General features: G+C 54.6%; 1 protein-coding gene across 1 annotated transcript; it reads right to left on the reverse strand.

Annotated features, from left to right (window-relative positions):
* Positions 1 to 1,483: 1,483 nt before the first annotated feature.
* Positions 1,484 to 12,826, reverse strand: LOC104408237 (homeobox protein CDX-1). Its single transcript, XM_010017778.1, has 3 exons — positions 12,358 to 12,826; positions 1,945 to 2,090; positions 1,484 to 1,740 (listed from the first exon to the last, which is right to left on the reverse strand). Exons 1-3 carry the CDS (start codon positions 12,779 to 12,781, stop codon positions 1,534 to 1,536), a joined length of 777 nt encoding a protein of 258 aa, XP_010016080.1. The 5' UTR covers positions 12,782 to 12,826; the 3' UTR covers positions 1,484 to 1,533.
* Positions 12,827 to 13,046: the final 220 nt, after the last annotated feature.

Genomic DNA, 13,046 nt, shown 5'->3' on the forward strand with positions numbered 1-13,046 from the left:
GCCACAGTGTGCCTGGGCACCTTGTTATCTGGGCCAGGACATGCTGGGAGTGATATGAGGCTGGCAACAGATAGCACAGATGAGGGAGGCAGTGCACAAGCAGTGTTGGGTGTGACGTGAGGCTGCTCTGCAGGCAATAAGGGAGTGCCTGCTGCTCCTCCTTTCTGGAGCTTGGAGAGATGGTGCTGGGAAAGGCTGTGCAAGGTGCCATGCAAGGGTTGTGCTCCCTCATCCCTGTCTGTCTTGGGAAGCCTCAGCCCAGGAGCACCCAGTGCAGCCCCAGTCAGGAGCTACAGACCCTCCTGTGTCCCTGTTGTACCCAGATGGCCTTTGGAGCATCTGAGATTAGGCTCTAAGTTAACCCAGGCCAATACAGAGGTGGTGCAGCGCATGGAGGATGGGGGAGACAGGGTCAACAAAACCTGGAGTACCTTGGGTTTTGAAGAAAATTCTCAGTCTTTCTGGAAACCACCTCTCCATCACCTCACACCAGGGCATGTGCCAGCCCTTCCCCTGCCTGAGACAGCCCCTGACCTCCCTGGCAGCAGCTCCCAGTGCCCGTGGTTGCTGCTGTCCCTTGGAGCAGCACCCCAAAGCTCTCCCAGTATTGGTCCTTCTGGATGGCCTGGGTCCGGTTGTTGCACCCTGTCCCAGTGGCAAACCTTCTTGTTCTCCTCCTGTTCCCCACGGGAAGGTGGGCTCAGGGCTCAGGAGGGTGACCTGCCTCCAGTGTGCCTGTGCCTGGTTCCCTCCTCTCTGTGTTGCAGGTGGAGGATGGAGCAGTGCTGCTTTGCCGTGGCACAGCTGGGGCACCAGGGCTGCCAGACACTTCTCCATGTGGCCCTTTGTGGCTGCAGGGGAAGGGTGGGAGCACAGGAATGAGCACTGTGGGATAGTGGGGAATGTGGGTGAGGATATACGGGGTCTCTTGCCAAGGACATGCTCCAGCTCATCACTATCACCATGGTGTGAAGGAGTTCCCCCTCAGGTCCTTCAGCCAAGGGTCCTGCCCTGCTCCCACAGTCCAGCTCGCTCTGCCTTTGGCACCCCGCTTCCCGGCACAGCAGATCCAGGAGACCAGCTCAGCAGAAACTTGTTCTGCCTTGAGTCCAGCCAGGTCTCTTTTCAGTCCAGTCTTGTTCGAACTGCTCCAAAAGCACCAGGCAGAAGGACTGAAGGAAGCGTCCTACCTGCTTCATCTGAAGCACCATAGGAAAGTCATCCTCCATCACCACCCCCTTCCTTCTGCTGCCATTAGGACCTTGCTTTGGGCTACAAACACTAGAGACCAGACCGGTGCATGTGTCCTTCAGGAGAGCAATACAACCTAACCTGTGGTTTTTACATAGGAGAACCCACCAGCCCCCTGGGAAGGTCCTGGTGCCACCTTGCCCAGCCTCGCTGGCCACCCCGTTGGCTCAGCCAGGGACCATTGTGTCTTTGGGAAGGGGCTGTCACTCTTCAGAGCACACGGGCTGGCTGGGCTCTGCTGCATAGTGCTTATCTCTTGGAGTCTATAGCTGGTGAAGGGGGTTAAGGCATGAATTCTTCCTTGATGGTCAGTGGAGATGAGGAGACAAGGTTCGGGGCATTGCTGCTGCAGAGGCCTCCGATGGGTCCCAACGTGCTGACAGCCGGTGAGGTTGGTGTGGTGGTGCTGGTGGGCTGGCTCTGCTGCTGCATCTTCTTTTTGTTCACCTTCCTCTCTTTCGCCCTCCGATTCTGAAACCAGATTTTCACCTGCAGAAGGACAAAGATGTCAGTGCAGAGAGGGTGATGGATGCAGATGATGGCAACCCTCATGTTCCCCCGGGGCAGGAAGGGCATCTCAGAGTGTGGAAGAGAAGGGAGATCTCTGGAGCAAGGTGGGACCAGTGCTGCCTGCTTGGGCTGCATCCCTTCCCCTCCCCAGACCCATCTCTGCTGGGATGCTGCAGCACTGACCTGCCGCTCGGTGAGCCCCAGGGCAGCGGCCAGCTCGGCCTTGCGGCGGATGGTGATGTAGCGGCTGTAGTGGAACTCCTTCTCCAGCTCCAGGCGCTGGTGGTCAGTGTACACCACCCGGTACTTGTCTTTCGTCCTGGTTTTGCCTGGCAGAGAAAGCAGAGCAGGGGATGAGGGGATGAAGGGGAGCAGTAGAGGAGTAGGAGCATCCCTAAGGCATGGAGGAGATGCACAACCACCTAAGGAGAGCTCAGGAGAAACATGGCAATGCCCTGAGGACCAGTGTGAGAGCCACGAGACTCCTACTAGATTCAATGCCCATCCTGGTAAGCATCAGGGTGTGTTTTCATGTTGGAAAGTACCTGGGCTTTGTGGAACTTGCTTGGTGGAAAGAGCAGGAGGGATTTAAAGGTATCTCAAGAAGATGAACCATAAATCCCATGTGCCATGACACAATGTCCCAAAGAGGAGCTACAAGCCCTGTGGTGGGCTGAGGACATTGAGAAGTCTCATTGACACCATCCCTAGTGGAAGCAGGAGTTTGGGTGGTGTAGAGCAAAACTGTGCTTCAGAGACTCCAGAGTAGACATGACTCTAATCAGACATCAGAGAATCTCCACAGAGCAGAACTACAGCCCCCAGGTTGCAAATGTGTTTCTCAGCCAATCCAATTTTATTTTTAAAGGTGTCTCTCTCCTGTTTACCCATTGCAAGGAGACAAGGACTTTCCTAAGCCACTTCTTCTGCTGAAAGATAAATGTTAAAGAGCATCTGAGGCAGGACAACCCACGGCCATGGTACACTGCGAGTGGGAGAAGGATTCCCTTGGAGTCACTTCCCTCACAGCATCCCATGGGATACAAAGAGGCAGCTGGTTTTCTACTAAGCAAGCAAGAACCAGCAAAGGTCCAGCTCCTGCTGTTGGCCACTGAGAAACCACATGTGGAAACACATGAATGTGCACACCCCTGGGTGCAAGTGGGAGCTGGGGCGGGCACAGGAGACGTCTTGCCCCGCTGGGATTTGACCCCATGCTCCCAGGCACAAAAGGAGCAGACCTGCCGTTCAAGTTAGCACCCGATTTCCATGACTATGGCACTCTCTGTGTTCTCCTGCCATTGCTCCTGGAGGTACTGGAATGGACTCAGCCTGATGTGAGTGTAGGGTGAGGGTTGAGGGTCCCAGTGTGGTCCTCTAAAAGCACTGAATATCTCCAGCGGTCCATGAAGGAAGGTAGGAGCACAGCAAGGCTGCAGCATGGCCAGGAATAGAAATCAGACCTTCCATCTTCAGCCACTAAGTCATACTTGAGGGATGTGATGAATTCAGTCACTGCTTTAGAGAGTGTGGAGCTCAGCTCATCCCAGGGCTGTTTGTTTGGCAGTGAACACCTAATCCCTCCTCACCGCCACTGAGAGCAAGCCTGCCTCTGACCACACAGGGTGACTGCAGGTAAAAACAGGGTAAAAAAGGTGATTTGGTTGAGCAAGGTGTGTATGGAGATGTCTGCAGACACATGGCTGAAAACAGTGATTTCATGTGCAAGGGGCCCACAGCAGCATTGCTGGGTGCTTGTCTCCTCTTTGGCAGCTCGGAACAAACCTGACCACAGCACAGTGCTGGGCAGGAGCGATACTGGGGACACCCAGCATAATGTGGGACCCCACATTCTCCCCTTGCTCTCCCACTGGGTCCCTGTCCACCCCATGGTGACGGGTTCATTGGTGTGAGAAGGATCCTGCATCCCAGTCCAGGAGAGACCTGGGCTTAATTTGCAACCATAGTGATTCCCAGGGAGTTACAGAATAAACCAGATGCGGCGGTGAAGATTTATGCAAGGTTTAGCAGCTCCGTGAGAAACCAGGCTCCCTCTGTCAGCTCCAGGATCAGGGACTCCTACAAGCTTCTTTCTTTCTCATATAAACTTATCTTTTTTTCTCTTTCATTTGAAAGCAGAAACCTTTTTGAAGAGATAATGACTTAGAAATGATCTTATTTGCAATGTTGGTATTTGAATACTGCTGCTTGTGGTAGAAAACCACAGCTGGAAAGCAAAGGAATTGACAGATAGTGTAAAAAAAAAAATTAAAGAATAAAGAAATAAGGCGGTTTGTGAATACCACATATGCCATGAATTTCAGCAAGAATTATGCTGCAGCTGTAAATAGATCCATCACAGCCTGTTCTTTGTTATTCCCTCTTTCCTGTTCATCCTTGAGGAAGCCTGTGCTTTGCCTCAGGTCTGGCAGATATCCAGCTGTGCTGGTGAGTCTTTGCTGTGTGAGCTGGCACCAGTCTCTCGATGCCCAATATCAGGTAGCAAAGACTCAAAGCAGAGAACTCCTGACCAAGCCAGGGATGGAAAACTATTCATCTCAACTAATTGCTGGTTTCGGATGTTTGCTGAATTCGGGAATGTATTGAGAGTGATTCACAAGGAAAAGGAAAGGATTCACAAGAAACACTATTGACAATGAATAATTCAACTACCTTGAATATGAATGCTGGGTTACACTTAACTCTCTCCTGGAGACTTTTTATGGCTCTGTGAAAGGAAAGCGGAAATTCGGACAAGCTCCTTATGGGGAGCCCTCGTACCTATGGGAAAACCCTGGCACTGCAGCAGGGACCATGGTCAAGCAAAGGGGTGGAGATGCTCCATGTGTCCAGCAAAGCCTGGCAGACATGGACTGGGTTGTCCCACAGCCAGGATAACCTGGAGCTGCTTCACCAGGAAGGAGCACAGATGAGATGAACGGGTGGCAAAGTGCTGGTGTTGCCTCCTAGCACAACTGCTAGCTCCTTCCAGACCTGCCATGTATTTAAAGCCCCTCCTGCTTGTCCCCAAAAGACCAGGCAAAGGAACAGCTCAGGCAGCCAAATGGAGCCATCCACAGGGCCAGTGGGAATGGTTTCGGCTTTGGGATCAAGGCAGGGCCAATGGCTGCGTGGGGAGAGGGTATCGTTACTACTGTTAATGTATAACCCTAATAGCACTCACCTGAGCTGTGATTAGATAAGGGAATAGCTTTAATGTGCTGTGCAAACCCCAAGGGACACACTCCTGAGTGTGCACGCACACGCACCCATGCTCACACACACGTGGGGGGCCGGGGTCCCAACCCCAGCCTGGATCCACTCCCCATGGCATCCCTGGCCCAGGGATGGAGCTCCTGCCCTGGACTGGGCTGGGAAAGAGAAAATCCAACTAGATCCTTGTGCCCATCATCCAGGGCTTTTCACCCTCATGACCATGGTAGAGCCCACCAAGGAGACGATAATTCCCCCTCTCCAGCCCTGCTGTGCCCAAGGGATGTTTTCAACAAGAAACTGTGCCCCAAACACCCTAACAGACAGGCAATACAGAGTATTTTGAGGCTATTGAGCAGCTTCAAGAACAGCTGGGAAGGGGCTGGTTCAAACCGGGGAGGAAAGTGACTGTGGGGTGGCACCCTGGGAGGAGGTGGAAAACAGTGAAGGGGCAAAAGTTGGTGTGTGTTATTTGGAGCTTGTCTTTTCCCCAGTCCCACAGGGCGATGCACCTTAGCATGGCTAAGGGGGGATGAGCCCATCTCCAAACAGAGGATTGCCATCCACAAGACGCAGCCTTCCCAGACACAGCAGGAGCAGCACGGCTGCCAGCAGCGAGGAGCATAAACCCACATGCTTTCCCAAAGGTCTCTATTTCACAGGTCAACACAGCTCCAAATTGCAGCAGCAGCAAACCCTGGCTCTGTGGGAAGCTGCCGCGCAGCCATCAGGGCTCTGATCAGAGCAGCCCTGACCCACTTGTGGAGCCACAAGATGAGAGCCCATCGTGGTGCCGGGTGTTGTGCCCCATTGCAGAGGCCTGGGGACACGTCGCAGGGGAGGTGCTGGTGTGGGGGACAGAGGTGTCTTCGCCAGGCTGCCCAGCAGCTCTGCACGCCCCACTGCACGGCAGCTCCTTGAGTCACTGGTGTGAAGAGCTTGGCCAGTGTGCTCCTGGAGACACCTTCCTGGCAGTGCTCTGGCCATGCACTGGCTCTACCTGTACTGCCTCATCTGCCCATCTGTCTGTACTGGGTCCCTGGCTCCACGTTATCTGGTGGCACTACAAGATTTTAATGCTGAAAAGCATCAGCTATGGGAGTCCCATCACCAGCGAGAACCAAGGGAAGAACTTGCCCACACTGGAGTTAGAGTGCAGCAAGATGAGGTGCGAGGCTGTGTCTATTCCCCCCTCATGGGGTGGGTGTTTTCTCTCCATGACAAAGCTGCTTCATTCTGAAGGAGAAGCATCTACTTGGAAAAAGAATAAAACCTTTCCACCCCAGATGAACCACTGCTCTATCAGGATTTGCCATTCCTCCCCAAGGAAAGCATCAAGAAAATCTTTCCCCCACCCCTGGTATAACTTAGGTGATGTTATGGGTGGAGAAACTGAGGCACAGAAGCAGCTGTGAGCCCGAGTGGAGTCCCAGGGTCAGAGCCATGGGCTCTGATCACTGGTGGGACTCTGGGCAGCTTAACCCCCCTTCCTTTAGGAGGGGAAATCCTCCCCCCTGCAAACACAGGGACAGCAGAGCAATGCCCCACGACAGAGACCACAGACCCAGGAGAGCGCTGGGGTCAGCTCCTTAAGCTCAGGGGCCTCCAGGCTGGCTGGAGCCACCCTCATCTGGCAGCCAGATGTGCTCCAGCTGCCTCTGTGCGCAGGGGTCGATGCTCCCTCTGCCGAGCAGCAGTGACAGCAGCCGCGCTGTGCAGCAGTGATGCTGCTGCTCGGGACACACAGCCCAGCTCATTTCACTGCCCCTAAACTTGCTGGCAATGGGAATCCCAAAGTCTGCACCAACAGACACCTCCCTCTGCCCCCCCTGCCCCACACTCACTTGCTCCTCTCCTTTCCCCTCCAGCTCCAGCTGCCTCCCCAAAGCACCCACGCTCCTCTGTGGTCTGGAAGGGGGATAAACCCAATCCCCCCACCCTCCCCGAATGCTGGGAACGTACAAGTCAGGGTTTTCACAAGCTTTCCCCCTCCCGTGCATGCTTCAATATCATCAGCTATTTTTCCTCTGCTGCAGGAAGCAGAGGAGTGATGGATGGGAGGACTGATACAGAACCAGAGCCATGTGGCTTGCTTCATCACCACCAGTGAGAAACGAACCCCTCCAGAGGGCAATCCTTCCAGAGATCCCTGCCTGAGATCATTCCTCTGACAAAGGGCATTGGATTTAGACAACTGCCGGATGTCAAAAACTGGGTGAGAAGAACCACACACACCCCCCAGCATATTGAATGTGTGTACTGTGGAGGAAAGGGATGGTGGATGAATCCATACCCGGTGGACCCTGCTAAGGCTCCCCTAGCTCCAGGTTGGGGAAATGAGCATTTCAGCCATCAGGGTTGAAGGCAGGACTCGTCTATGCCTGAGGGTGCCGGAGGTCCCAGGGTAGATCCTTGCAGGGCTGTTTGCCTGACATTGCCCCAGCCTGGGGATTTCTTCCTGGTGCCAGGGACTTCAGAACAACAGCAATGCTCCTGTGGGCACGCACCAGGAGTAAAACCTGATTCGGGTTGGTACATTGTGCACCGGAAACGTTTCCCTTACAAAATCACACCACTTGACCTGGTGGCTAGAAAGCCTCCTGGACACAGAGGATCGAGTTCTGTGCTTCCAAAGAAGCTTTGCTGTAAGTCATTATGTGGCTGGGGGTTGCATACCTGGCAGAGTCAGGAGGCAGAGACTGGGGCTCAGTGCATGGCACATCCATGCAGGGCAGCCTGGCTGCTGGGAAGGGGCAGAAACACTTGGGTGAATAGCTGGATACGGGGAGCACAGACCGGTGCACAGGAGCACAGGCTGGCCCTGGCTGGGCTCTGTGCTGCTGGCACAGCAGGACCAGGCCAGATCTGCACCCACAGCTATGGGCAAAGACACCCCTCCTGCAAGCCTCATCTTCCTCACAGGCAGTGCAGACCCCAAGGGGGTGAGGAGCATGTTGCTGGTGGCTCCAGTGAGCTGGTATTTCCCCTTCCCAACCCTGCATTCTTGGACACGGAGCAACACGACAGGAGATGCTTCAACCCCGAGGCTGGGCGTTGTGGTGTTTCCCAGCCCTGCAGTGATTCAACCCTTTATTTTGGCAACTGGCAGATTCCTTCAGTTGCTCCCATGGTTTTACGAGCGCTGAGCCAAGCGCTGCCAACCGGGCTCCTGTGCCAGGTCAAAGACCACACCAGGGCGGCCAGGGCTGGCCGGCGCATGCGGGCTGGAAACAGCATGTTTCAGAGCATCACCTTCACACCAGCCCCATGGCAATGAGCCTGGATTCAGCTCATCCAGCTCTGCCATCTGGCTGGATTTGGTCTAGCTATGGCAGGAGAAGGACAGCAAGGTGGTGGGGGTCCTCTCCCCCTTCGCAGACCCATAGGGCTCAGCCCATCCTTACCATGAGGCAGAATGGGGGAAGGATCCATCCCCTTATCCAGGCAATCTCAAAGCTAACAGCACTGGAGTGAGCGTCCTTGAAGGGTCCCCTTGTAGGAAATATCTGTCGTTGACCAGAGGTTTAAAGTGTCCCTCTGCTAATCCTGGGGTATTAGCTGGCCAAGCCCATCACGTAGGTACCGCCAGCGCTCCAGGGAAGCCCTTTTTGTTCAAGGAAAGTCAATTCTAGGAAAGTTTGAGAGGTCTGTACCTTGGCCAGCAGGCTAAGCAGTCAACAAATCCCACCGGGGGCCAGGAGCAGGTTGTGGGTTAATAATTCAAGGGGAGAAGACTGATGGGGCCTGATGCATGCACACACCAAGAGACCTGGGGGAGCAAAGGGTCTGGCAGGGAACAACCATCTCCTAAAGAGGGATTCCCCCATGCAGGGTCTGACTGGGGAAATGCACTGTCCTTCAGCTACCACCATCACCCCAAAACATACACATGAACCCTGTCTGTCCACCAAAAAAGATTCTGTCTCATTATTGGGGGTTTTAGTCTTTCCTCCAGCTTTTACAGACCTCAGGACAACAAATAGAGCTGGAAAATGTGAAAACTGAGATGGAAACAGCACACCCAGCAAAAAGCCACCCATGCTCAGAGCATCACTCTTTGCTCTCCATCACCTCAAATCCTGCCTGGGCACCATGGGCACCGATACCACGTGAATCCCCGAGCACATTCACCTTCCCAAGGGATGCCCCAATTGCACTTTCACTTGCAATATTTAGCCCTGCGTCCCCAGCTCGATTAGTGACCTAAAACCCAGACCCGAGGCAGTATCTGAGGATTAGCATAACTAACGAGCAAAGGGTGAATTTCAAAGTCCAGGCAGCCGCTGCTTCCAGCCACCTTCCTGAGCTTTTTATAGAGCCGGGCTGCAATTCACAGGGAAGTTTGCAAATAATTGTGAATAAGGAGGAAGCGTGAGGCTCTGCCACGCTGCTCATGAACATTTTATGAGCAGAAAAAGAGGTGACATCGGAGAGAAAAATGAGGCCAATCTTCCAGCTTGGTTCCCTCTAAGTCCCAATTTCCAGTGACTGGCCCTCTGGTGTCGCAGTCCCTCCTGCTGCAGGGTTATCTTGGCTCAGCTGGGTGAAGCACACACGTATTTAGCAGCAGGTATATATAAACACCCCCTGTAAAGCCTGACTCTGCAATGAATCACTGGGAGATTGCTGGTTTCACTCAGCCTCTGGATTACATTTGCAGAAGTACCCTACACACCCATGTTCCCTGTGCAACGTTTTCTCTTACCACTGCATAGCTCATTCCCAAAAGCTTTCCAACTATGGCCAAGAGCTGTTTATACAAGGCAAGACAGAGAGGGAACCTTAATTTACAACCCTCTGAAGTAGTATGATTTATAGCATTCGCAATGAAACTGTTGATATTTATAGCAAAAGAGTCGCGTATTCATTTCCTATTCCCACTGTGGTGAGATGGGTTGTTAATCAATCCACACTGATTAAAGTCCAGTTTATTGATTTCAATAAAGTGATTCATCTCAGAATTCCACCCTTACCTATGTCAAACCCATCTCTGCCCTGCTCTCTTTCAAGCTTAATGGAGAAAGGCTCTTTTTATATTTAATGGGCAGTCCTGGAAAACACAAGCTGCATCCCACTGTCTCCCAGCACATGGTCCCACCATGGCCAAATCCTGCAGTTGCTTAGCACTATCAGCACTGGGTTTGGAGCCAGCAGAGACACGAGGACAGGCCCTTCATCTGCAAATGCCTTATTAAGGGACCTTGCTGGTCATCTATGCTGAGGAAGCACCACAAGAGAGGAGCTTTCACCCCAGCACCCATCCCCACACTGCTGTGGCTGGGCTGGGGCAGCTCCTCCTCTGCGTGCAAGGAGAACAAGGCTGATCTATTTGTCTCTTTGTATGTATTTAATCTAAGAGATACAAACTAAGCAACTAATGATACCGTTCCAGAATTCAATCAACTCAATTGTCATCTAACTCAATCAGAGGCACTTTCAAGCCCCTGTTTTATCTTGGCCCCACCGCTGGGTGTAAAGCCTTGCCCTTGATCCACATGAGAGGTGTGCTGATGTCTTTCTTTCTGCCCTCATTAATTTTCCCTCCCACATCTCTCCTCAGAAGAAACCGAGATGTTCAGACCTACAAAACCTGCAGAAGTGGTGGGGTCCCAGCAGCATGGGGGGGCTTCAGGATCACCCCCACTTCCACCCCAGGGCAGAAGGAAGCCCTGAGCCCCAGCACTGTGTGTCTCCATCACTGGTTATGGGGGGAGGCATTTTCCCTAAATAGGTATATTCAGTGCTTAAAATAGGCCAGGAAATACCAGCCTACCTCTCCTCTCCTCTTTCCAGACCTAGGCTGTTTTTTTCCATTAATTGGGATGTTCTGCCTGCTCCACTGCAGCCACTGGTCCCACTGGGATGGCCCCATCCCTGCCACATGGATCTGGCAAATATGAGGAGATGTTTTCCATGCTGGAAGACCCCAGGCACATCTGCACAAGCCCCTCACACAAGGATCTCTACATAGGTCTTGGTCAGCAGGGAGCCAAAACCAAACCTAAAATTGGAGACACTTTGCAAACAGAAAGCCCTTACCCCAGGGGTATGGGGCAGCGGTAACTAAAAGCAAACGTGCCCCTGAGAGATGCCCAGAGCCACTCCTGTAGTGAGTTTGGACTCCACAGTGCTCTGCAGGGCTCATGGCCAGCACAGGAGAGGGACAGGGGTGGCGGGTCCAGGCAGGGCTGGTGGGCAGAGGGTCCGGGCTGGGCTGGCAGCCGGATCGAAGCCTGGAGGGGAAGATGAAAGGGCATGGGCAGGGCAGGACAAAGGGCCCCGCACCTCACCTCCGTGCCAAAGGAGCCGGCCACCATCTCCATGACAAAGCCAAGCCCTTGTCAATTTGGGCTGGCCCCAAGGGGGATCTGCCCACTGCCTTTGAAGTGGGCAGCAGGGCCCCAAGGGCAGGGGGCTGGGGTCACCCAGACGCTTCCCCCCTTGCCCCCAGGTCAGGAGTTCAGCGGGGACAGGACCCCGGGGACATGGGGACAGGACCCTGGGGAGAGCACGCCAGTGGCAGGCACAGGAGTGGGGCACCCGCTCACGGGGTGCACGGCACCCATACGCTGTGCACATGCACACACAGTTGTGCAGCTCCTGAAGCACCCACATGCACCCTCCACGTGGCACCATCCCCACATGCACCACACTTTGCACACACACCATGCACACAGCACCGTGCGCGCACACACTGAGCGCGTAGCATCCCCCATACACACTCAGTGACACTATACAGCAAGCCCCTTACACACATCCTGCTTACACATACACAGAGCCTATAGCACCTCACACACGCTGAATGCACCTAAACTGCACACACAGAGCACATGTGGCACCTTTCCTCTGCATACATACATACGGTACCTTCCCTGCACACATATACACATGCACTACACATGCATGCAGCAGAAGGCACCTTGCACATCCCGTACAAGGGTTCTCACATGCAGCTGCACACCAGGTCTCACTCATGCACAGCCACAGCCCCACACGCTCACCTCTGCACATACAAGGCACCTCATCCAACACCCCCTTTGGACTGCGGGGCCCTGGGATCTGGGGGGTCTCTGGCTCTGCCCATCCTACCTGCTGGCAGCAGGTAAGGGCAGGGGTGCAGGAGCAGGGACCAGCCAGGAAAAGGACTTTCCAACCATGTAACTCCTTCTGCCAGCACTGCAGAAGGACAGTGCCCTCCCTGCCCATCCTCAGCCCCTGCCACCGTGATGGTGCGGTCCCGCTGCAATCTGGGGCAGGCACCACAGTGAGGGCAGGAGCATGCTGTCCCTGCTGGGCAGGGAGAGCCACAGAGCAGGATGCGGCCCCGCAGGACTTCAAGCCCGAGGATGGCGCAGGGGTGCAGGGCTGAGGGGGTTTCCTTACCACTGCTGCTGGTGCTGGGAATGCTGCGCCTCATCCACTCATACGGGGTGCGTCTCTGGGCATTAGGGGAGAGCTGAGGGACCGAGCTGCTGATGGGAGGAGGCAGGAGTCCAGTGCCTGGGGGCTGAATGGGGTTAAAATCTGGGGGGCTGAATCCAAACTGCCCCGGGCTGGCAGTGGAAGGCGTAGCAGTGGTCCCATAGGAATGCCAGTCCTCTTTGGCAGGGGTGTAGGGAGAGCCCCAGGCAGCCGCCGGCTGCCCGTGGAGATCGTTGTTAATCCCTGGCACATGGTGGTAGCTGGCGAAGTCCGAGTACTGAGGTGGCCCCGGCACGTAGTTCTGTGGGTTGAGGTTGAGGCTCGGGTGCCGGACGGGGCTGGGATACATGTTGGTGTCTTTATCCAGAAGATAACCTACGTACATCTTCCCGGGCCGGCCCCGCGCACATGCTGTGCCGCTGTGCCACCGTGCCGCCGACTGCGGCCGCCTCGGGTGTCTTTATCCAGAAGATAACCTACGTACATCTTCCCGGGCCGGCCCCGCGCACATGCTGTGCCGCTGTGCCACCGTGCCGCCGACTGCGGCCGCCTCGGGAAAACTCCTTCGCCGCCACTCACCTGGGCGCCTTGGGGAGCTGTGTCCTGGGGCCAGGCACCTCCCTGCCCACAGGCTTTTATTGGGCCCAACC

This window comes from Nestor notabilis, unplaced genomic scaffold (assembly GCF_000696875.1).
Source record: "Nestor notabilis isolate BGI_N333 unplaced genomic scaffold, ASM69687v1 scaffold16997, whole genome shotgun sequence".
NCBI classification, from domain to species: domain Eukaryota; kingdom Metazoa; phylum Chordata; class Aves; order Psittaciformes; family Psittacidae; genus Nestor; species Nestor notabilis.